General features: G+C 38.3%; 1 protein-coding gene across 1 annotated transcript in view; it reads right to left on the minus strand.

Moving 5' to 3' along the window:
* The window catches only part of FBN2 (fibrillin 2), a 258860-nt gene that overhangs the window by 227685 nt on the left and 5367 nt on the right, over nucleotides 1-25808 (minus strand). Inside the window, exons 3-5 of the mRNA XM_045487659.1 lie at nucleotides 25063-25161; nucleotides 21579-21674; nucleotides 12781-12876 (exon numbers count right to left, since the gene is read on the minus strand). Of these exons, the coding sequence (XP_045343615.1) occupies nucleotides 12781-12876; nucleotides 21579-21674; nucleotides 25063-25161 (291 nt within the window). The remainder of the gene's footprint in view (nucleotides 1-12780; nucleotides 12877-21578; nucleotides 21675-25062; nucleotides 25162-25808) is intronic.

The following is a 25808-nucleotide window of genomic DNA, read 5'->3' on the forward strand; positions in this document are numbered from 1 at the left end:
ATTTGTCCTTTAAGAAATTGTCCACTTTGTTTTTATTGGCTTAAAGTTTTTCATGATACTGTCTCCTTTACCCACTTAATATCAATGAAATCTGTAGTGATATCACCTCTCACATTCCTGATACTGATCATTTCTGTCTTTGCTTTTCTCTGATCATTGTGGATAGTCTTATCAATATGTTGTTGATCTTTTTAATGAGCTAGCTTTTAATATCAGTGATTTTCTTACTTTTCCCGTTTGGTATTTTATTTATTTTCACTTTGGCTTTATTATTTCTTTTTCTTCTGCTTACTTTTGGTTTAATTAGCTCTTCTGCTTCTAACTTTTTAGTGAAGAAGCTGAGTTCACTTATTTGAAACCTTTCTTTTCTTAACGTAGTTCTTACGGCTATAAATTTCCCACTAATTACTGTTACAGGCATTCCACAAATTTTGATATATTGTGTTTCTATTTTCATTCAAGTCAAAATGCTTTCTATTTTCCCTTTTGATTTCTTCTTTGATCCATAGGTGTTAGAAATGAATTACACAATTACTGAAAGTACTTTGCAGAAATCTGTTATTGAATTCTGATTTAATTCCATTTTGGAATGAGAACACACATCATGTAATTTATTGAAACCTGGTTTATGACTCAGAATATGACCTATCTTGCTGCATGTTCCACATGCACTTGAAAAGAATGTACATTCTCTGCTATTGTGTAACAGAGTATTCCATAAACATTAAACTCATCGCGTATGTTGACAGTGATATTCAAGTCTTCTATATCTTTATTTTTAGCTGCTTCTCTCAATTATTGAGAGGTGCTGAAATCTCCAGCCATAACTGTGGTTTAGTCTATTCCTCTTTGCAGTTTCACCAGCTTTTAATTCATGTATTTTGAAGCCATGTTATGAAGTGTGTGAACATTCAGAATTGTTATATCCCCTTTAGTGATTTCTTACTTATTATGAAATGACCTTCATGCCAGATGTTCTTTGCTCTGGAATCTACTTTGATAGGAGGCCACTCCAGCTTTCTTTTGATTAGTATTAGCTAGATATTTCTTTTTTAATCCTTTTGCTTTTAATCTATTAGCATCTCCTATTTAAAACAGATTTCTTACAGGCAACACATAATTGGTTTTTTTATGATAACAATCTCTGCCTTTTAAATGGATGTTGAGACCATTCACATTTAAACAATTACTGATAGGGTCAGGTTTAACTCTATCACTTCCCAATTGTGTTCTAATTGTCCATTTATTTGCCTTATCTTATTTCGCTGCTTTGAATATTTTTGTTCCATTTCATCACCGTTCATTGACTTATTAGTTACAACTCTATATTTTTTGGGGTTGCTTTAGGGCTTAAGAGTACACATCTTTAATTTGCCAAAGTCTGTCTTCAAGTAACATTATGCTACTTGACAGTGTAAGAACCTCCCAGCCTCCGTATTGCTGTTTTAATATATTTCACTACCACATCGGCTATAAACTCTACAGAAAATTGTAATTATTTCTGTTTAAGTACCCAATTGCTTCTCAGAATCCTAAATGCGAAGAAAAAAATCTTACATATTTACCCAGATACCTTTTCGATGCTCTTCTTTCCTTTGCATGGATTCATATTTAAATCTGTTATTACTTTTCTTCTGCCTGAAGGACCGCCTTTAACATTTCTTGAAGTGCAGGTCTGCTGGTGGTGAATTCATCTTTTGTTTAAAAAAAGCTTGGGGTGCCTGGGTGGCTCAGTCAGTTGAGCATCCCAAATCTGCTCAGCTCATGATCTCATGGCCGGTGGGTACAAGCTCTGTGTAGGAAGGACTCTACTAACAGCTCAGAGCCTGGAGCCTACTTCGGATTATGGGTCTCCCTCTCTCTCTGCTCCTTCCCCACTCATGCATTCACACAGGCACACGTGCTCTCTCTCTCTCTAAAAAATAAACATTTTTTAAAAAGCTTTATTTTACATGTTTTTGAAAGATATTTTCCTGGATAGAGAATTCTAGAAAGACTTTTTTTTTTAATTGCAATACTTTAAGTATGCTGCTCCAGTGTCTTTTCACTTACACTGTTCCTGAGAAGAAATTTTTTGTGACCCTTATCTTTTTTAACTTTGTACCAAAAAAAAAAAAGTCTTTTTTCTCTCCAGCTGCTTATACAATTTTCTCTGTTTATGTAGTTAGCAGCAATTCCATTATGTTGTCCCTTGAGATAGTTTTCTCATTGTTTCTTTGTTTGGGATTCATCGATCTTCTGTCACTTTACAGAATTCATCAAACTTGGAAAATTTCTGCACATTATTTTTTCAAGTATGTTTTTTCTACTATCACTCCTGTGATAACTCCAATTATGTCTATGTGTTCAGTGGAAGTTGTTAACAAAGCTCACTGATGTGCTCCTATATTTTTTTAACTTTTTTTCCCGTGTTTCACTTTAAGTAATTTCTATTGCTACATCTTCACGTTCACTAAGCTTTACATCTACAATGTCTAACCTGCCATTAATTCCATCTAGAATATGTTTCATCTCTAGAGATTCAATTTGGATTTCACATCTCTCACATTTGAATCTTTCCTCTAGCTTGATGCACATCTGGAAAATCCTGATAATAGCCGTTTTAATTTCCTAGTCTGCAAATTCTAACATCCATGTAGGTTCTGGATGGATTTTGGCAAATTGATATTACTTCTCATTATGACCATACTCTACTACTTATTTACAGAAAATGTTTGAAGAAGAATATTTGATTAGATATGAATTTTACCATACTGAGTCCTTAATATTTTTGTAGTCTTATAAATATTGTTGAACTTTGCTCTTGGATGTTTGAACCTCCTGGATGTTGATTTTATGATTTATCCAGGAGGACTAGGGCATTTAGTCTATAGCTAATTATTCCCCACTACTGAAGAAGGAACTGTTCTAAGTACTCTAACCATTGTCTCATAGAGTCTGTGGTCCTCCATTCTGGTTTGAGGGAAAGGAAGTATTTATGGGGTTGTGTGCGCTCTCAGTATCATTCTTTCTAATTGTTTTGGGTGACTCCCTTCTCTAGCCTCCTGCACATTCCTCATATGCATATGCTGACCAGTATTCTAATGAAAATCTGAGAGAGGCCCTCTGAAGATATCCAGAGTATCTTCTGAGTTCTGTATATAGCATTCTTCCCTCCTCTCTCTAGCCCTGGGAACCCTAGCCATCTTGGTCTTCCCAGAAGCTCAATCCCATCTCAACTTAAGAAGTCTATCTGGCTACACCAAAACAAAAAACAAAACAACCTCCCTGAAATAGCAACCTGTGGAAATCTAACAAAGTTCTTCTTTTGGGGACTACTCATATTTTGTTATCTGATGTCCAGTATCTTGAAAACCATTGTTTAATATATTTTATTCTGTTTTTTAGTTCTTTTCAGGAAGGAGGCTTAATCAGGTTCCTGCTAGTCCCTCTTGGCTGGAAACGGAAGTCTCAATTTAGTTTTAAGCATGATGAGTCTTGAATAATTATTTTAGAAAATCACACACATAAATAATCTCTGGGTATATGAATTCAGAGGTATAATATGAAATTTACATACCAAATACATTCCCCTAGGCCAGATGACAAAAGAATACAAAAATAGCAAGCCATCTCTTTTGTCAGATTGGCGCCATGTACCTTTTTATCATTCACTGACACACTACAGTTCTACAGAGTGGGAATATATATTGACTTCGGCAGTGTTGTGTTTCACTTAAAGTTTTCGTTAAGTTCATGAGTTTTGAGGTTATATCACTTGCGTTCAAACCGTACTTTCTCCCTTTATTATCTGGTGAATTTGGGCAAGATGCTTTGCCTCTTTGTTCCTCAGTTTCCTTATCTGTTAATGTCATGCTAAAAAAAAATGGTATCTCTGAGTTGTATTAATTCCTCTCAAGCACTTATCATAGTAAATGTCCAATAGCTATCATTTTCCCCAATATTACATAATTTTCCTTTCCAAATTAATACTAGCTATCTCATTTTACACATACATAAATCATAATCTCAGTGAAAACACACAAACATAATATACCCATTGCTATTATCTAGTTGACATGCAATGGGTTCTGAATGGTGTCTCTGTTTCAGTTTCTCCACCCTCCACTCCTTTTTGTTTGCTACTCCAGAGTAACCTCTCTTAGAGAATTACTTTCAAGTACAATAGTCCTTCGCGATCCCTCTCCACAGTGCCCGCTGACCAGAGGGCAGCCTCTCGACTCGGCATTCCAGACTTTGTATATTAAGGTCCAAGTCTAGTGGCCCAGTCTCACCTCTACTCTTCCATTTCATTCACTGTGTCTTAAAGTCTCTATAATAAATAAGTCTGCATGAGCATCCAAGGCCCTCTACCAAGTCTGTAGTTTGTTTCATCCTATTTCTTCTACTTGGAAGCCCAATGCTTGTGCAGACCCATAACTAGCATGTCTTGCACTGTGCACTGTGTAGAGAAGAAGGAACCCAAAGGCAGCTTCAGGTAAAAAGCTCTGCTCTTCACAGGTTCACTGACACACAGGCCAGCAGTCAACACCATGATGAAGAAAACTATTCTAGAGGAATGGAATACATGACAGGTAGATAAAAGGACAGCAGGCTTGATTTTGCCTCAAAAGTAAACTGAGGCAGGGGATGGATGGTGGCCAAGGAAAGCTTCACAGAGGAACTATTCTCTGGACTGTTGGAAGACCCTCCCCAAACTCATTCTGTGAGACTGAACAATATGCAAGACTGTTGATTACAAGTATGCTGAGCAAAATAAGCCTTACATATATATCAGTTCCACTGTGAAATGCTCACAAATAGACCTTGTGCACCAGGAAGCAGGGGACTAAGACCAAAGAGACCAGTGAAATACTGAGTAACTACTGATAACAATGCTGGTATTTAGAGCACAAGTATGTCAAAGCAAGATAAGTAGGATCTAAAAGTTCAAATACATAATATGCAAGGTAATGATAATGATACACAATATCTTTCAGTTTATTTTTGTGTATGATCCCAAAGAACCCCACAAAAGGTAAAGCAATGAAGCTTAGATTATTCACAACTGATGCACCCTGATCTGATACAGTCCCAGCAACTGGGAATTCTCTCTCTCAACCAAGACAATTTTGCCTAAGAGAGCATATCATATCTCGTTTTTATTTTCCACAATGCTAGCTGATCATTCAATGTGCACTTACTGTACCATACCCTGGCTAGGTACTTTGTCTCTCATTTAATTCTCATACCAGGAAGGTGAGCCTCTCTTAAAATACAGTGTTTATTCTCAATAAGAACAGCATGAAACTTTATTTGTACGACTTAAGCAACTGATAAAATCCTCTACTCCCCATTCAAAATTTCATTTTTGACTATTCCATTTTCAACAGTCAGCCACCATATCTACTTTTTTTTTGATAACTGGGGAGTATAACTGAAAGAGATTAGCATCAATGATTATTATTTATTGGATGCAAAATGTTATATTGTGTCATACAAGTCACAAAAATAAGAAGAACATGATAGACCCTTATTTTATATGCAGAAACAAGGATGAGGGAGGGCAATCACACTTCCAAGGTCTTACGGGTCTTAATATTCAGTTCCGATTCTGACGACACCCTGTTTTCTTAAAACAAATATCACTTAGTGGCTGTCTACCACATGCTAGTCACTCTGCCTCTTACATATCAGGAGCCTAACACATTATTGCTTTTAATCCTTCCAACAATTTCATGAAATAATTGCAGGTCCACAGTCCTTTATCTGAAACCCCTGGATACAGATGTTATTTAGGAATTTATAATGTCTGGGATTTTTTGACATACACTTGATCCTTGAACAACACAGAAGTTAGGGGAACTAATCCCAGTACAGTTGAAAATTCACATATAACTTTTGATTCCCCAAACTTAACCATCTGCAGCCTATTATTTCACCAAAAGCCTTATCGGTAACACAAGCAATTGATTAACACATATTTTGTATGTAATGTATATTACACACTATATTTTTACAATTAACTAAGCTAAGAGGAAAGAAAATGTTATTAAGAAAATCGTAAGGAAGAGAAAATACACTTACAGTACTAGACTGTATTTACTGAAACAAATCCACATATAATTGTACCTGCAGAATGCATACCTATGTTGTTCAAGGGTCACATATACAGAGTGCACATGCATATTTTATTATTACTTTTGAATGAATCCTATGTAACATTTCATTGTATTTAATTCATGCGTGTGTGTGTGCATGTGTGTGTGTGTGTGTGTGTGTGTGTGTGTGTGTGTGCATGAGCAGTAGTGCTGCTGAGGTTCCACATCATTTAGTCCCTAATGTCTTCCAACTTCATGTTGAAATAGGAAAAGAGGAAAATATTTACAGAGTTACACAAATATAAAACATGTTAATGATGTTAATGATTTAAATTTTCTATTGCAGGTTTCCCTGCCTCTAGGTGGATAAACCAAAAACAAAGAAATGTATAAATAAGGGCACTTAGAGCTGGGATGAATGAAAACACTCACTGCATTAATTCAAAGGAGTTTCATAAATAAAGCATCCAAGTCTAACAGGCTGCCAACACATTTGATCTTACCTCACAGATCTGAACAGCAGAGATTTAAAGCCAAGACTGAGAAGTGGGAACCCCAGCTTCTCCCATATCAGATCAATCAATGATTATCTCTCAGATGCATACCCTTCCTTTCTAGAACCAAGCGTCTCCACTCCTAGTATGAACATTACACCTTTCTTTTCTCTCATCCATTCTCTTTCTTCCCTTCCTTCTTTTTTGCTTTGCACTGTCTGCTTTTTTGCTCTCATTTTCTTTCCCTTCTGTTCTTAATGGCATTCAAGATAAGGATGTCATCTGAGCTAGTGCCAAAAAGTAAAGTTCCCACAGATCTTTTGGTATTTCTCTGATGCCCATTTAAGGCTAAGTTTAGCTTAGAGAGTACAAGGTTATAAAATGTTCTGAACAGCCTCACGAGTACAGAAATGTGTGTGCGTGCGTGTGTGTGTGCATGCGTGCGTGTGGACGCACGTGAGTTGGACATCTGTGGTTGGTAACATTCTCTGTTCCTTCTAATTTCATTCTTGCTAAATCTTTAGAGGGCAGAGAAAGGCAGACATCTTATTTCTATAAAACAAGTTCAGCTCAGTGACTGTGGTAATTGGTAATTAAGTATGAAGTTTAAATAATGTTATTTAGCAAAAAGTCAATCATTCTGTATCTTGTAATATCATTACAAGAATTAGTCCAAAACACTTCTCTCACTATAATGAGTAGTATTTTTTTTCACTCAGATTAACTGAAGGAAGGCTTTTCTAATTCTGTCTTAATCAGGAAGAATTTCTGAGTTCTCACGTAAAGTTGTTCCTACTCCTATTATGGTATTTACATAGTGCATTACTTTTTAAAATTTTTTTTAACGTTCATTTTTTTTAATGTTCATTTATTTTTGAGACAGAGACAGAGCATGAATGGGGGAGGGTCAGAGAGAGAGGGAGACACAGAATCTGAAACAGGCTCCAGGCTCTGAGCAGTCAGCACAGAGCCCGACGCGGGGCTCGAACTCACATACCGCGAGATCGTGACCTGAGCCGAAGTCGGACGCCCAACCGACTGAGCCACCCAGGCGCCACAGTGCATTACTTTTTAATGTTTAAGTAGATGATCACCACTGTCCTTTAAATAGTTTGCTTCTTACTAACAGAAGAGTTATATAATTTTTCTTTGTAGCTTGAATTCCAACTACTTAGCCTAACAATAAGCACTCAAAAGATCCACGATAAATAAATGTTTATAAATTTACTTTATTTAAAAATAAAAATTACCCTCCTATATATTCTCACTTATGGTTAAAAAAGTATAAAGAAATAAAACCTCAACAGCTCTAAGGAAAAAAACTATAGATATTTATAAGATTTGGGAGTACTGAAAGACTTTCTAAACACAGTATCAAAGGAGTAAGTCATTAAAAAAAAGCCTTTTTAGAGGGAAATAAATAGAATATATCAAAAGTTTTACATTTTCACATACTCAACAACTCAGCAGTTTCATTTGTATGCTAAAACCTAAGAATAAAATCTGGGGCATATATTTACCTGCATAGATTCTTATCACGTAATTGCTAAAATACAAACAAGCCAACAAAAAAAGGAAAACCTGGAAGTGACCCTAAATGTCAGCTAATAGAGAAATAGAAGGCAGTCAGCTCTATCACAGGAATTGAGTTTAAGGTCTTAAATTAGATAGTGTGATATTCTCCTGTCCTTATACTCCCCCACTGCTACTCTAAGTTTGACCTGGGCAAATTTCCCTCATCTGTGACATCAAGAAAGTAACGTTACAAACATGGCATGATTGCACAGAATGTAATGAGTAGCCCTCATTGATATGATATGCAGGGAAACTATATAGGTCTACAAAGTAATGTATTTCATAACAGCAATGAGAAGCAGGATACAAGTAGATTTCATGTTACACAACAGTGGATTCCAGTAAGAATGGTTCGTAAACATTATATGTGTAGTAGAAAAAAAGATTCAAAGCATATCCTCCAAAATGTTATAAAATGATTCATTCTGACTGGAGGAATTATAAATACTTGCAGATTTTTGTTTATTTTCTAAATTGCTTTGTAATAAATGTGTATTTCTTTTAGAAACAAAATTACAATGGAAGGAATGTTATCTAAAAACTATTGCTTATACTTTTCTTGGAAGTATCAAATCCACTGTGTATAGAATTTCGCCTAATATGCCAGATTCTTCTCACACCACGCTTCCTTATATTCCTGGTCACACTAATTTGCTGTTACTTCATGGGCTGAACCAACCTACTGCACATACTTTATTATAAATTCCAATTTATTAATGTTGATTCATACATGCATCAATTATTTCTGAACAAACTTAGGTCTGGTCTACCCAACTCCTACAACTCAGGAAAACCCTAGCTTTGCCTGCCTCTGTTCTTATTCTTGGGAGACATGGTCTGAGTAGGCTGTATAGCTGTCAGTTACTTTACTACCCAAAATGTGGGTGGATGAACAAAAATACATAGAATAACTCAATAGCTTATAATTAGATTTCAAGTTTCATTATGCAACTTAAAGATGGTGGCTGCCTCTTTCTAGAGAAGTCACCACGACCATATTCCCACTGAATTAGACAATAAGGGATGGGCTATCTGTCTGCTAAATGTCCAGTTTAGGCAGGACCATAATCATACAAAGGATGAATAACCAAGGTTCCGACAATGAAATCCTGCCTCACAGCAGGGTGAGTGAGTGAGAGCCCTGTGACCAGGGGTATTCAAGCAGAGGGTAAGTGACTCCTCTACATGCTTTCAGATACTGAGATCATGTATTAGGTCCTACAACTGGATGATTTTATGAAAGTTATCCTAAAGTGAAATCCATCCATATTTCACTTTGCACAAAGGCTTCGAAGTTTACATTTTATAAACTTTAGCATTTGCAACTTGATCTCACCTTTCTAAAAGGAGTTTCAGATTCACAAGTGGAATTTTTCTTAAAAACGTCAATATATTAAAAAGTAAATCCCCAATCCTTCTTTTTGAAAGAGGATTTACTGAAAAGTGTACATTTTAGAGGAAATGTCACTAAATATAAGAATATTTGAAGTTTCACCAAATGCATCTACTTTTTAAAGAAAGTCATGTTTACGTGACCAAAAAAAAGTGTATTGTAGTAATTTATGGATAATTTAGAAGAGTCTATAATATACTTCTAACAGATGTTCCTTTTATAAGCCTTAAGGAAAATCCAAGATGTCAGCAATCATTTAAGTCAAAGAAGGTGAAATAGGGACTTTGGGCTGGCTGCATTTGTAATCAAGTAATCACCATATCTTGCCCAGAAATCCCTTAGGTAAGTTCATTTCTTGCCTGCCTGCCCCCTTCAAGTTTCTACTGATAAATAAGAAGGTACATTATAAATGTTAGGGGGAAAAAAAGCACCAGGTCTTGATATATGATGCTAATTCCATTTCTGTGTATTCTCAGGTATACATAAAGTGCAATATTTATCTTTTTTCAAATGCCATCTGTTTGAAGAGACAAGCCAAAAAGAATGGAGTCCCTTCATGTGCCTTGGACACAGCTGGGTTGTCTGCCTTCTACAATCAGCAGTGGCCCTAAGAACTCTTTAATGCTAAATATAAAAAAGATCATTGTCCATATCAGCAAGAAGGAGAAAAGAACTCCAAAGAGGTTTCACTAACCCACCACAAAGGCTCAAGTTAAATGCCATAATCATGCCAGCCACTCAGTTACCACTCAGTCTCTGTCTCCAGTCCAGAAACCAGTCTGCCAGAAGCCCAGATAGCTGGAAAAGCAGCCGTGTTTTAGCATACAACTGATTCCCAGATGTCAATTTAAAGGAAAATTATATGTATCCTACATTAAGGAGGAAAAAGATCCCTCATTGTATAAAAGTCTTTTTTTTTCTTTTAAGAGAACAAAGAACATATATTTTGAAACTCCGTAATTGAAAAAGACAATACAAACTACAAATGTTAACAGGGCACTTGCCCCTATTCACTAAGCTCAACATAAATAAATTATTCCTTTTGTATTTGTGTAGACAATGCTTCCTAAGAAAAATCACGAACTCTACTTTTAGTGAGATTAGCTATTACACACTTAAATATTCCAGAAAATATCTTCTAAAAGCACATAAATTCATATTTGCAATACAAGAATGGAAATTGCTAAGTTTTTTTTTTAAAGGAATGAAGTTTTAGAATTTCACCCAAAGGGTAGTAACTAAAAAGACTGTTAAGAAACAAACCCATGTTTTTTTTCTTTTTAATTTTTTTTTCAATGTTTATTTATTTTTGGGACAGAGAGAGACAGAGCATGAACGGGGGAGGGGCAGAGAGAGAGGGAGACACAGAATCGGAAACAGGCTCCAGGCTCTGAGCCATCAGCCCAGAGCCTGATGCAGGGCTCGAACTCACGGACCGCGAGATCGTGACCTGGCTGAAGTCGGACGCTCAACCGACTGCGCCACCCAGGCACCCCCAAACCCATGTTTTTAAACATTAAAAAAAAATTAAAAGAAGGAAAAAAGTTGGGGGCACCTGGGTGGCGCAGTCAGTTGAGCATCTGACTTCGGCTCAGGTCATGATCTCACAATTTGTGGGTTCGAGCCCCGCATGGGGTTCTGTGCTGACAGCTCAGAGCCTGAAGCCTTCTTCAGATCCTGTGTCTCCCTCTCTCTGCCCCTCCCCCACTTGCATGCACACACGCACGTCCTCTCTCTCTCTCTCTCTCTCTCTCTCTCAAAAATAAACGTTAAAAAAAATTTTTAAGAAACAAATTCATGTTTTAAAAAATATCCTTTAGGTCCATTCATTAATTAATTTTGTAATTTCTTCTGAAAATATGCTACTGTACATGTGAAATATATGTAAGTCTTTATTGGATTCCCATAAATTTAGTAAGGACTAACAAATCTAATGAATGAATAACTGTTGAGAATAATGATGTAATGCCTGGAAGCCTCTGACTTGAAACTGCCCAATTCCTTCGCCAATTAGGAACTGAACTTGAAATCTGCTTAGGATGAAAGAACTGCCAAAGTTGCATGACTTCCAGAAAAATGAACATCATTCCACCAATTATAATTATGTTTGAAAGTTTAAATTGAACTATTACCCATGCTATAGTATTGAAATAAACTTAACATTATGTAGGAAATTTGTATCATTCCATTCTCAACAACTTACCTTTTTATGCTAACATTTCACAATTAATTCTTTTTCCCAAAATAAAAGCATATGGGAAAGACATTTAAATTTATCCTAAGTATATCTATAAACTCTGTCATTTGTGGAATGTACTTCAGTCCCAAGAAATCGCAATTACTTCAGGAAAAATATAAATATGGCAAAATATACACACATACCAGTGTATGCTAAATGGCTGCATATATCTTACTTTTCAAACTTTGCTGTAGGATTCGTTTCTCAGTTTCTTCTCAAGATTTAATCCAAATACTATGATACAATTTTCATCAGGGTAATGAGTATACATTTTTAAATATAAGGTTTCTTTGCAGTTTAAAGTCTCTCTATATAAATGGTCAACCACTATTTATCTGTAATACTTCAATGACATAGCTTCAGATACTCTAGCGTTCTGCAACAAAGAAAGTGCTCTACAAGTTGAGATGCTATGACAATGCCTGGGGAAACAGAGGATGTATGGCATTATGAGTGATTATGTAATACTGCTTTCAGTTTAAGCTTATTTTTACTCATATAGTTCAGTGTTAGTTATTTATCACATTTTGCAAGATTAAACATCTTTGACATGCCACTCGCACCCATTTTCTACCAAGACGCCATTTAATAGTTCATTTAGCGCATCAGCCCTGGAGATTTTCAGCAGTCTATAGGTCATGAGTTTAAGTGCTATTCCTATTATGGCAAACTGGTTTCAAATGGGCTTGTCTGACCGTTCACATGATAAAGCAGACAATGCTGGATGCCTACTGACCAGTCATTCCTCCACTCCTTTTCTCCTGCCCAACAGAACTTCCACTGGCCTCCCAAACGGAGGTCACTCTGATGGAGAAAACTGACATTCTTCAGCTGTTGTTAGTTACGTCTCATAATCTTACATCTCACGTTCTAGACATAGTCAATGACGAATAAAAGTATTATTTCCTTAGAAAAATTCTCATTGGGTAACAAAAAATTACATGTTGTTACAGCAAAAGAGGCTCCTCCAAAGGGAGGTTCTCACTTCTCTTTTCTTACCTCTTTCACACTGCGGACCAGTGAATCCATAAACACAAGCACAGCGGTTGGGTCCAATGCAGCGTCCACCATTCTGACATCCGTTTTCACAGACGGCTGCACACAAAACACAGCAAGAAGCTCATTAAACAGTAAATCTCCAAGTACAGTTGACCTCTGAAGAGCACAGGTCTGAACTGCACTGGTCCACTCCGATGCAGAGATTTTTCGATAAATACGGTACAGGACTGTAAGTGTATTTTCTCTTCCTTGGGATTTCCTTAATAACATTTTCTTTCCTTCAGCATACTTTAAGAATACAGCATATAATACATGTAACATACAAAATATGTGCTAATCGAATGTTTACGTGATCAGTAAGGCTTCCCATTAACTATTAGCAGTAAGGTTTCTGGGAATTCAAAAGTTACATACTTAGATTTTCAACTGCAGGTGGGGTTGACATCCCCCACCCAAGATCCATGTTGTTCAAGGGTCATCTGTACAATATTTGGTGGAGATTAAACCTATAATGGATCTCACCTCTCAAACAAGCTACAGCTCACATCACCCATTTAAGTAAATATATATGATGTATATTGAGACAAAAGCCTACACAATCAATTTAAGTCACACTGTTAGGCACAGGTTCGGTAGAAGGTTTTTTGTTTTTTGTTTTTATTAATCAGAATCACAAAAATTAGCTGGCTCAAATGTTCATACTATCAGAATATGACTATATAATTGTCTATTTTAGCTCTATTAACCCCATAATCAAACTTCACAGGTAAGGAGGTGATTAAAATATGGGGAAATGCAGGAAAAAGGGGGCAGACAACAGGTAGCAGAAAGAGAGAGAGAAAAGGGGGTGGTATGTGACATGGAAAAATAAAGAGGATATGGCAACACAGAGAAGGAAAAATCAGAAAAGAAAAAAAGCCCCTCCTAAAAAGACAGGGTGGGGGTGGTCAATAAGAAAAGGGCAAATGTAACATGAAAAGTGAGAGGGAAATACCATCAATTCAGGAATGAAACACCAAAAGAAATAATGAATCTGGAATCTGTAGACAGCACGTAGAGGATATAAAAGCTAAGAAGGGAAAACCTCTCTGTGTCAATATAATAAATATTTTTATTAAAAAATTAACCCACGGTCCAAAATTTTTATGACACACACAGACAGCCTGCACTCTTTCACTCCTTTCCACTTGGGACCAGGGAAACCAGGATTCAATTCAGGCTCTGTGGGCCCCAGGGAGCCAGAACTGACCCTGAGCCACTCCCCTCCCCCACTGCACCACCCCCAGCAGCCAGGACCACAAAAAGGAAACCATTCTGCAGATTCCCTGAAAAACAAGTATTCCTACTAATTCTCCCGACAGCAGCTGAATCTAAGAATCATGCCTTCTCCAAGAAAAAATACTAAGAGCTTGTCGGTCAACCCACCCACTTTGTTGAATATCAACAATGTCCTCATAGATGAAAAGGATTGCATTCTATGACTCATGCTCAAAAAACAGAACTTAAGACATTAAAGCAAAGTGAGGGGGCAAAGCACATCTATATGCTCTTCAAATGAAGTACATGTCAAAAAAGGGAAGCTCAATAAATAAACTGACATCTAAATATGCCATAACGTTGCTATTTCCTTACCGGGAACGTTCAGCTGGTTTACCTATTTTCATCCACACTACTCCAAGTGGCTTCTGTTCTGCTGACAGTACAAAACCAGAACATGCTCTGAAACAAAAGATGTCTTCATCTTAAAGCACCACTGTGCTAATAGCTTTAAGATTCTTTGTCTACAGCAGGCTTTGCTCAAAGGCAGGAAGTAGTCTACGTCTATCTGCACAATTACGCCTGTGTAAGAACTACACCTTTCGGCTTCTTCCCTTGTCCCAAGCTGAGTTCTGCATAGCACTTCCTACTCATTACTGTCTGGAAATATGGGCTAGGCAATCAATTAGGTGAAGAAATACGAAGGATAAAGGAAATAAAGGTCATGAGAAGTATGAGAAAGATGGGGATGGACAGGAATGTGGAAGAAAACAAAAACCTATCCTAGAACGCTCAGTAGTGTGTAACTCCACAGAAACAACTGCCAGCGTTTGAAGATCTCCACTGCTACAAAGATACACTAAAAGAGGTGGCCCTTGCCTAATGTAATGAATTACGGTGTGAGAAAACTGCCTGAAACATCAGCAAGCTGCAAGAAACGAAAATGGAAACCACTTTTCCTGATGTGTTCCCTCATGAGACACATGCTAGCCTTTAAGGTGACTGGGGAGAAAACATTCATGGTAGACACTCAGGATTTATCCCTGTGTTAAGTGAAGGAAGAGCTTCTCTCAGGGTTTTCCAAAAACACACTTCCAAATCCCAGGTAGAAGAAGAAGGCTAGATAATCCTGGACTTTCTCCTGGAAAGAACTCGTCCACTACAGATGAAACCTAGTGTAACCTGTTTAGGCTATACTCATAATGTCTCTCTTCTCATTATGTGTGTGTGTGTGTGTGTGTGTGTGTGTGTGTGTGTGTGTGTGTTCTGTTTGTGATTCTCATTGGGGAAAACATATTTATTGTTCCTAGAAAATTCAGGTCACCATACAATATGGTTTGTTATTGTAAATACTTTTTTTTTTTTTTTTACAAATTTCTCTATTTTAATTTTTAACAGGGCAAAAATATCCACAGATGTAACCTACTTAAACAAAACATCTTCGAGATCCTCAATAATTTTTTTTTCTTAAATGTAAAGGGTTCCCATGAACAAAGAGGATGAGATCCACTCGTACAGCTACTGGCTGACATTTCCAGTTTTCGCGTGAGAGTTAGCTCCTTCCACAACAGAGACCAGTTTGCTTGCCTTTGTATCCCTTTATCTAATGTAGAAGTTGATGTACCTCAGATACAAAAAAAAAAAAAATCCTGCAATACATGAAAGTTTTGCAGTCTTTTTTCCACTATTTTGGAAGGCAGAATGCCACAGTGAACAGATGAGCACGCCCTAATCAAATCATCTTTCTGATTCTGCTGAAAAAGTGAGTTAATTGTCCCTAGCTTAGAGGGCCCCGCAGATTAAATAAAACAGTGTATAAAACAAAGTGCACAGTAGCTGCACATTGAAGGTGTTCTACAAACTTTAATTCTCCTTCTCTTTTATTCTGCAGGGTATTTTACGGAAAATAAGACATGCTCTACAGAATCCAAAGTTTACACTGAGGAACAACAGCAACAGAAGAGAAGCAGGCAGTGCATGTAAAAGTGGAACAAAAAAATAAACAAAAGAAGTTACTTTCCTTAAGAATGAGTTATGATAAAAATTATTTCATTTTTTTAACTTTTATTCATTTAAGTCATCTCCACACCCAACATGGGGCTCAAACTCATGACCCTGAGAGCAAGAGTTGCATGACCTTCTAACTGAGCCAGCCAGGTGCCCTGAAAGTTATTTTATAAAGTAGTTTTTCTTGTGACAAAATACAATGGAAATGCAAATTTACACTTCAACTGGAGTTGGAAAGAAACGTGAATATGCCTAAATTTCCGCCATGGAAAGAATGCTGACCACCCAGGAAGAAAAACAATGCTTACACCTGCTGTGGGATATACAGCAAAAGGCAGTGGAGAAAAATACATGCTACATACTATCCACAGAAACTTCCTAGGGATCTTTATCACGGCCTATAATTAACCTATTATCTATATAAAAATTCAGTCTTGTGCTCCCAAGTTCATATTTCCCTAAGCTCTCTCCTAAGATCTTAGCTCAAACATCTTTCCAATTGGAGGTGGAAGGGACTCCTTAAACTATCAAATGCAAAACAAAATCCTTGCTATTCCATATTTGCAGCCCCACCTAACCCACTCCCTGGCTATTTCCCATTTCAGAAAATGACACTACCATTCACATTCTGGAGCTCCACCCAAACCTCCAGTTGTCATCAGAGGTCTTTGCTTTTTGTTTTTCTCCACCACCACCAACCACCGCACCGCCACCCCCCACCCCCTGCCCACCGCATGCCCAGCCCGTCAGCACACACTTCCTTCCACAGATTCTACCTCCAAATACAAGCTCAAGGCAAGCACTTATCACATCCTCAATTACACCAGCACCAAGCATGGGCACCACTACCCCGGCTGCTAACTGGCCTTTCATTTTCTCTCTCACTCTTTCTACAACCCAGTTCCAACACAATAGCCAGAATGATGCTTCTAAGTTAATCAGATCATATCATTCCACTGCTCAAACTGCCTCAATGACTCCAAATTTCTTTTCTTGGGGTATAAGGCCCTCTACCACCATCTCAGAACTCACCTCCTACCCTTACCTCTTCTCCTCTCTTTAGCCACATGGGTCTTCTTTCATTGTCTCCAAAATACACAAAATCTGTTTGCACCAAACGTCCTGTGAATCTGCTTCTCCTTCTGCCTGGAACCCTTTTCCCACTGACCTAAAATGGGACCTTTTGCTCACGGATCTACTCCCAACACCTTGCACAGCATGGAGCTCCCAGGAGTGACTCAATAAACACTGCTGAATGAAATGAATGAGTGCTTTCTAAGGAAGACTGTCCACATTTCTGGGAAGGCAGCTAAGCAGTTTACATGTTTTTATAATCTTCATTTTAGCAAACATATTTCCAGGACTTTTCTGGATTCACAGGCTGAGAGTTTTTACACCTGCTTCCTTACTCTCAGTACTGTAATTCTCTCTCTCTCTGTCTGTCAGACAACTTAGGAAGTGGCTTCCTTACACCATGTTTTGAGCTGATGTCACACCTTGTCACCTTCTTACTTGCTGTGAATGAATTTTTCTGGTTCCATGATTTGCCTGCATCATGTGTCCTATGAACCCTAAGTACCGTGCAAGGATAGTTTTGCCTCAGGAGATATTCAGAGAACAAATTTTCATATATGCTGTTCTTTTTTTTTTTAATTTTTTAATGTTTTTATTTTTGTTAATTTTTTTTAGTATTTATTTCTTGAGAAAGAGACAGAGTGTGAGTGGGGGAGGGGCAGAGAGAGAGGGAGACACAGAATCCAAAGCAGGCTCCAGGCTCCGAGCTGTCAGCACAGAGTCCAACGCGGGGCTCAAACTCACGAACTGTGAGATCATGACCTGAGCCAGTCGGACACTTAACCGACTGAGCCACCGAGGCGCCCCTCATATATGCTGCTCTTCTGACCCAGTGCTTTTCCCTTTCCCCTAAATGAAAAATGTGGGGACATTGGTAGGATTTGGCACAAAGACAGAAGAACATAAAAGTGCCTCCTGTAGGAAGAGAAACTACTTTTCATCCCTTTACTTTCCATTTCTGTGAAGAACAGGGAAGGGACACACTAACACACTCTTTCTGCAGAACCTTCAGGAAAATACACACACACATACACACACACACACACACACATACACACACACACACACACACATACACACACACACACACACACACACACCCGGACAGATGTATCGGCTGAATTCAGGCTGAAAGCAGCTAGTTTCATAATAGATCTGAGTAAATACTCTGAAAGAACAGTAGCGGCAGGCTCTTCCCCCCTATAATTGTAAAGCAATCATCATTCTCCCCTATAGACCAAACGGCTGAGTTTAAAGGATAATTGGGTCTCTTCCCTTACTACTCAACTCTATAAAACAGGAATACAATCAGATCTCCTAATATTTCTGTATAGGTACAAAAAAGGTATAAATCGGCCTCCTTATAATATTATGTTCATAAAAGGTTTCTTTTAGTGGTTATAAACTGGGGTCCATTGTATAAAATTTAGAAACTACCTAAATGTATGAAGAAAATACAGAAAAAAAAATCATCCATGAAAAAAGAAACTTTGCTACAATTTCTGTTCCACTGTTGTCCAGCTATTTCCTGCTCCTGCCTGGCCAAACCTGGCCCAAAAAAGTTGTTAAACTGGCATCTCTTATTCCCGCAAGGAAAGTGGCCTCAGTGCAGTGTATTCTCTCAAATTCCTTAATGCTCCACTTCCCAAACCTGTCCATCTCAGATTATCTTAGCCATATCTGTAGCCATATCTGAAAGCCACCTACAAAAGGGATCTGTAAACTACAGCCCACAGGTCAGATCTGGCCCACAACCTGTTTTTGTACTGCCCGTGAGTCAAGAAAGGTTTTAACATTTTTCTATGGTTGAAGAATCAAAAGAACAGTGATATTTTTGTGACACATGGAAATGGTATAAAATTCAAATTTCTGTGTCCAAAAATAAAGCTTTGCTGAAACACAGCCAAATTCTTTCATTTACATATGGTTTATGGTCATTCTTGCACCGTAATAGAAGAGCTAAGTAGTTGTGAGAAAGACCACAAAGTTTAAAATATTATCTGGCCTTTACCGAAAATGATGGCCGACTCCTGACCTGAACAAAGTATTTTTCTTCAAGTTGATTCACCTACTTATATTAAATTATTTTAAAAGAAAACTTCATAGCATTTGTAAATAGAAAGCTGTATTACCCTAAATGGAAGGCAGACCTAAAAATAACATCACAAGAAGATACCACTTCAAACCCAGTAGGATAGCTATCTCACTCACACACACACGCAAACAAAAAGCCGAAGTGTTGGTGAGAAGGTGGAGAAATTAGAATCCTTGTACGCTGCTGGTGGGAATGTAAAACAGTGCAGCCACTAACAAAAACAGTAAGGCAGCTCTTCCAATCAAAAAGAGAATCAGCATATGAGCCACGAATTCTACTTCTAGGTATGCACTCAAAACAACGGAGAGCAGGGACTCAAGGGGATGTTTGTGCATCTATAGCCACAACGGCCAAAAGACAGCAGAACCTCAAGTGTCCATTCATGGACGAATAGACAAAAACAAAAGATGGTCGATACATACAGTGGAATGTTCACCAGCCTTAAAGATGAAGGAAATTCTAACCCACGTTCTAACACGGAGGAAACTTGAACACGTTATGCTAAACAAAATAAGCTCGTTACAAAAGGACAAGTACCGTGTGATTCCACTTACTTGAGGTATTGAGAGTCAGTCAAATGTACATATACAGAAAGCACAATGGTGGTTGCCAGGAGACAGGGTGAGGGAGAAATGGGGGGGGGGGTGTCAGTGTTTAATGAGTACAGTTTTACTTTTGTACCTCAAAAACAGAGTTCTGAAGATGGATGGTGGTGATGATTACAAAACAGTTGTGAGTGTACTCAATCCTACTCAACTGTACACTTAAAAATGGTTAAAACAGGGGGGCCTGGGTGGCTCAGTTGGTTAAGTGTCTTCATTTTGGATCAGGTTATGATCTCAAGGTTCATGAGATCGAGCCCTATGTCAGGCTCTGTACTTGGGACAGCAGGGAGCCTGCTTGGAATTCTTCCTCTCCCACCTTCCCCCAAAAACAAATAAATAAACTTTTGAAAAAATGGATAAAATAGTAAATTTTATGCTTCATACATACTGAAAACAACTTTTTAAATCTTTTAAAGCTCTAACAAAAGTAAAATAAGATTAGCTTAAGCAAGGTAGATACTCTTGCACTTCTACCGTTTCGTTTTTCTATATTAAAAGGATTGATGAGGGGCGCCTGGGTGGCGCAGTCGGTTAAGCGTCCGACTTCAGCCAGGTCACGATCTCGCGGTCCATGAGTTCGAGCCCCGCGTCGGGCTCTGGGCTGATGGCTCAGAGCCTGGAGCCTGTTTCCGATTCTGTGTCTCCCTCTCTCTCTGCCCCTCCCCCATTCATGCTCTGTCTCTCTCTGTCCCAAAAATAAATAAACGTTGAAAAAAAAAATTAAAAAAAATAAAATAAAATAAAATAAAAGGATTGATGACAGGGGAGCATGAGTGGCTCAGTCAGTTAAGTGCCCAACTCTTGATATGGGCTCAGGTCATGATCCCAGGGTTCTGAGATCGAGCCTTGTGCTTAAGATTCTCTCTCTCTCCCTTTGCCCCTCTCCCTCCTTGTGTGTGCACTCTCTCTTAGATAGATAGATAGATAGATAGATAGATAGATAGATAGATAGATAGTAAAATGCTGATGAAAAATTCTTAGGGAGGTCTCAAAGATCAGCAGCAAACCGAGACTCTGCATCTGATGAAATCCACATGAAAAGGGGCCTTGTTACTATTAATGATTCAATGATGCTTGACGTTGTGTTCTTTTACTCATCCATACTTTAAAATATGGGGATTCTAGTAAGAGTCCCACCATTTGGGAAACACAAACTTCAAGTGATATGTTATTATCCAAGAGCTACAATACCTACATCTTTGTTAAAAGGTTATCTAATTAGTGCAGAATATCCTCCAGACAGTGAAGAGAAGATCTTTACTGGATTAAAGCTCCCTCTTTCACAATGACACCGCATTTTTAAAAAATCATTTCATAGCCCTGCACTACCGTATTGTATCATTAAACATATACGAGCAAAAGACAGTTTGTAAGATTGGCTCTCCTAGGGTTCATTTTGGGGTATCCTAAAGAGAGAGACAGAGAAATCGCAACAATCTTTACCATTTCTTTAGTTTGGTATTCATCTTTTATGGAGCTAGACTTTTAAAAAAGCAAGTGAGTACTAACTTGTGATGTATGTCAAATCTGATAAAGTAGGGGTGGTACTCAACATCAGTACTCTAAAACACAAACACTTTAAAAAGAAACAAATCTCATATGATACAAATTGGAAATTTAAGTGTAAGGGATGGCTTACTACATAAAATTATTTTTTTAATGATCACAGGCTTCACACCCCCTTAAATTATGGCTTAGTATGAAAAACCCACTGACTCAAATGACTGCTAATAAATGAAGTCTATGCCAATGTTCCTTACGTTGTCCACAGTAAGTTCCAATATATCCCTTCTGGCACTGGCAATGGTCATCAGCACAGGTCCCTCCATTCAGGCATCTAACGTTGCACTGCTGAACTGCAAGGAACAGCAAAAAAGTATAAAACTATCAATCACTATAATTACAGTGTCTGTGAGTTATAAAAGTATACTAAATCCCAATTCAATGGCAAATATATTCTACAGAAGCACTATGACACAAATACATCTTTATTTGTGTAAGTACACACACGAGCATATGTGTTACATTACTCACCATGCCTTTAAAACATATTACACTTTCACTGTCAATCAATATATGATGACTAGTAGTGCAGTTTCCAGAATGTGGGAAGCACTTGTGTATCCATTTGGAATGCAGGGGCTGAGTGCCTGCCCTATGTGCTCAGCGCCCCACTGTAATGAAAGGCTTACTATCCACTCTCATGAAGCTACCATTCCCATAGACGGATAAAACACAAGTCAACAAATGCCACAAAGCCATCATAGGTTGTGACAGGTTCTCCAAAGGAAATTGTGTCATGAAAGGGAATAGCCTGGAGTCAAAAAGGAACCTAGACAGAAGCGAGACAAGAACCATTCTGATGCAACACTTAAACTGAGTTGTAAAGAATGAGAAAGAGCCAGGCATGAGAAGTACCAGCGAGGAACCTCACAGGGAGAGGAATCAGAAAATTGAAATACTCTCAGATGGTAAAGTTCTTCTGTTTGAAGAACTGAAAGGGTTACATGATTATAAAGAGTCAGGCTGAGAAGAGAAGATCCTGGAGAGGCATCCAGAGGCCAGCCAGATAATGCAAGGCCTCCTTCGCCATTGCAGGTTTTGCATTATATCCCAAATGCAACAGAAGTCATTGAAAGGATTTAAATCAGACAGTAAAGTGATGCAATCTGTATTTTTAAAGGATTCCTCAAGCTGCTCTGCACAGAAGAGATTTGAAGAGAGCAAGAGCAGAAGCCAGAGAAGCCCTCGGAAGGTTACTGCAGTAGTCCCTCTGAGAGACGTGGGGCGCTAAACCAGAGGTTCTCAGTGGTGATGCAAAGGAGAAGATGTATTTGAGATGTTTCCCAAGAGAACTCACAGGTCTTGTTGAAAGAGCTGATATGACATGAGAGAAAGAGGGAGAAAGCGAAGAGAAACAGTTGCTCAAGCACTGGGTAGATGGCAGCGCCATTTGCTGAGGCAAGAGAAACCAGAAGTAGACTGTGGGCAACAATGAATCAAATTTCATGCTACCAACTTTCAGAAGTTTACTAAGCATCACGGAGATGTGGAATAGGAAGCAGAACAGGCGAATATGAGGCTCCATGGAAGGATATATTCTGGAGATCATCACTATGAGTTAGCAACATATTGGTAGTAGTTGAAGGCATATATACAAATGAGTTCACCCAGGGAGACCAGACTGTTGACAATGCTGAACTCTGAAAGGAAGTCTAATGAAGAGGACACGGACAGGAGACTAAAATAATAATAATAATAATAATAATAATAATAATAATAATAATAAAGGAACACTGTGGCCATTGATATTGCACTAGTGAAGGGAAAAGAGCATTTCATAAAGAGAGTCAGTAATGGTGCTAAATGCCTTAGGAAGTGGAGCAGGGTGGGGACTGGAAAAGAGAGAATATTTCCTGATGAAAATAGAGTTATTACTCAAGGCCACAGAAATTCATGGATGCCCTCTGGAATTATATACCATAAAATGAGGGTAGGCCTATGAATGTTTTGTTGCCCAGGCAGAGAATTAAAAAGTTGAATTGTAAAATTTCTCCAGGATTGGGTTTGTTTATTTGTTTTTTGCGGGAAAACTAAGACAAGACAATGAAGCTATGGGCAAGAATATCTTCTAGGCATTCAGATAAGGGAGGTTCCGGAAAGCAATGGAGGAAATCTGCTAATCAGGGTGGTCAGAGAAAGCCTGGATGAACTGTGAACGAGAGCTTTAAAAAGCTGAGAAAATGAGGGATTATTTTCAAAGAAAACGAAACTAAAGTTCTACTCAGAAGTTTCATCAGAAGACAATGACATCTGTCATAGAAATCTTGAATCTTCAATATCTGAGTCAGACAGATTCTCTTGCATGTCTTCTTAGGGAAAACGTGGAGAGAGAAATGTTAAAAATGAAACGTCACTCTGGCTTGAGGCAAGTTTAAAATTTTATTCAATTACTGAGCAATTAAATAAAGAGTATCTGCTCCTACTCTGTTAGAATATTACCTTAAACACTGGCCTAAAAGATTACGCTTAAAGACCCGACAATTCTTAGCTAGGTCATGAATAACACAATGTTAGTCTATTGTTGTGATCTTTCAGGGTTGCTGGCAGTTCATATGTGTAAAGCAGAGCAAGTTAATAAACATAAAGCATCATGTCAGTACACAGTATTTTGTCAGTTACCTTTCCCGATTAGTTAACCTACAGAACAGGACATGAACCACAGGATTACACAATAGGCAATAAACAGAGCATAGGGTTTGCAAATGCCTACAGGTTTAGGCATCAGAACACGTGGATTCAAATCTATGTTACCCTGGGCAAGTTACTTAACTCAAATGCACCCATCTTCTTTCTCTGTAAAATGGGGTCATAATATTACCTCATAGTTCTTTTTATGTGAGGATTAAATAACATGCGATCGTCAAAAACATAAAACAGTACCAGGCACAGGGGCGCCTGGGTGACGCAGTCGGTTAAGCGTCCGACTTCAGCCAGGTCACGATCTCGCGGTCCGTGAGTTCGAGCCCCGCGTCGGGCTCTGGGCTGATGGCTCAGAGCCTGGAGCCTGTTTCCGATTCTGTGTCTCCCTCTCTCTCTGCCCCTCCCCCGTTCATGCTCTGTCTCTCTCTGTCCCAAAAATAAATAAACGTTGAAAAAAAAAATTAAAAAAAAAAAAAAACAGTACCAGGCACATAGTAAAAACCCAGTAAGTTATAGTTCTTATTCATTTTTAAAAAAAAAATTTTAAATGTTTATTAACTTTTGAGAGAGGGAAAGAGAGTGAGTGGGGGAGGGGCAGAGAAAGGGAAAAACAGAATCAGAAGCAGGCTCCAGGCTCTGAGCTGTCAGCACAGAGCCTGATGCGGGGACTCGAACCCACGAGTTCTGAGATCACGACCTGAGCTGAAATCAGACACTTAACTGACTGAGGCACCCAGGCTCCCCAACAATTCCTAATTATAAAGAACTTCTCCACTGAATCCAGGTACTTTTATAACATAGATGTGTAGCTTCTGGACCAGAATTAAAGCATTTTGCTTAATAAACATCATGACCCTACTCCTTCTTAGTTTTTGGTGACAATAATTAAGCCACCGAAGAGTTTTCACTCCAAAGACAAATACAGATATAGTTAGTAAGGAAAATAATCAGAGACTTATACCCTTGTTGAAAAAGACATTTTGCATTTACTCAGAAGTTTCAGAATAATGCATTAAGTAAGGTCACATCTAAGAAACATACTTGATTTTGATCCACAGGTTGGTGATATTTGGCCGCTGGAACAGGTACACATGTTAGGACGGGAACAAAATCCATCTCCACAACTATTTCTACAAATTGCTGTGGAAAGCACAATAGGGAAGGAGAGGAACAATTAGGTAATAATCCACGGTTTACAAAACCAGAAAGCTACAGTTAACAACACTAAACCTGAAAAGCTAAAATAAAAACAACAACCATGGGATACATAATGACTAATTTCAGATATGTAACAAAACTACCCATTGTAGACATGAGACTTAGTCTCATAAATATCCTTACAATAATGTGCAAACAAATGGCACTATTTCAAGTTCCATAGCCCTTTAATTTTCCCATCAATACGGGTCATGTTTCCCATTCAAGGCAGAGTGTTTATACACAGAATTTACCACAAGACAACAGTCTTGGTCCTAGAAGCTGGGAGGACTGAGGAAACCCAGAGGTCCCACATACCTCAGGAAACACAGCCCACTCTGGAAAAGATCTTCACAAGACATAGAAAATACAAAATGGGTGGAGCCAGAGACTCTGAGCCCTAACCACTTGGCCAAGCCCCAGGGGTTCTGTGCACATTCCTTCCCAGCTGGTATTTGACCTGCCCCATCATCAATCTTTGTTCTCCTTAATAATTCCCTCTCTCCTTCCTCCAGCCTTTCTTCCCTCATGCTACCACCACAACGTGGCCTATCCCTGCTGCTCAGAAAAGCTGCTGCGACATTTTGATG

This window comes from Leopardus geoffroyi, chromosome A1 (assembly GCF_018350155.1).
Source record: "Leopardus geoffroyi isolate Oge1 chromosome A1, O.geoffroyi_Oge1_pat1.0, whole genome shotgun sequence".
Taxonomy (NCBI): Eukaryota; Metazoa; Chordata; class Mammalia; order Carnivora; family Felidae; genus Leopardus; species Leopardus geoffroyi.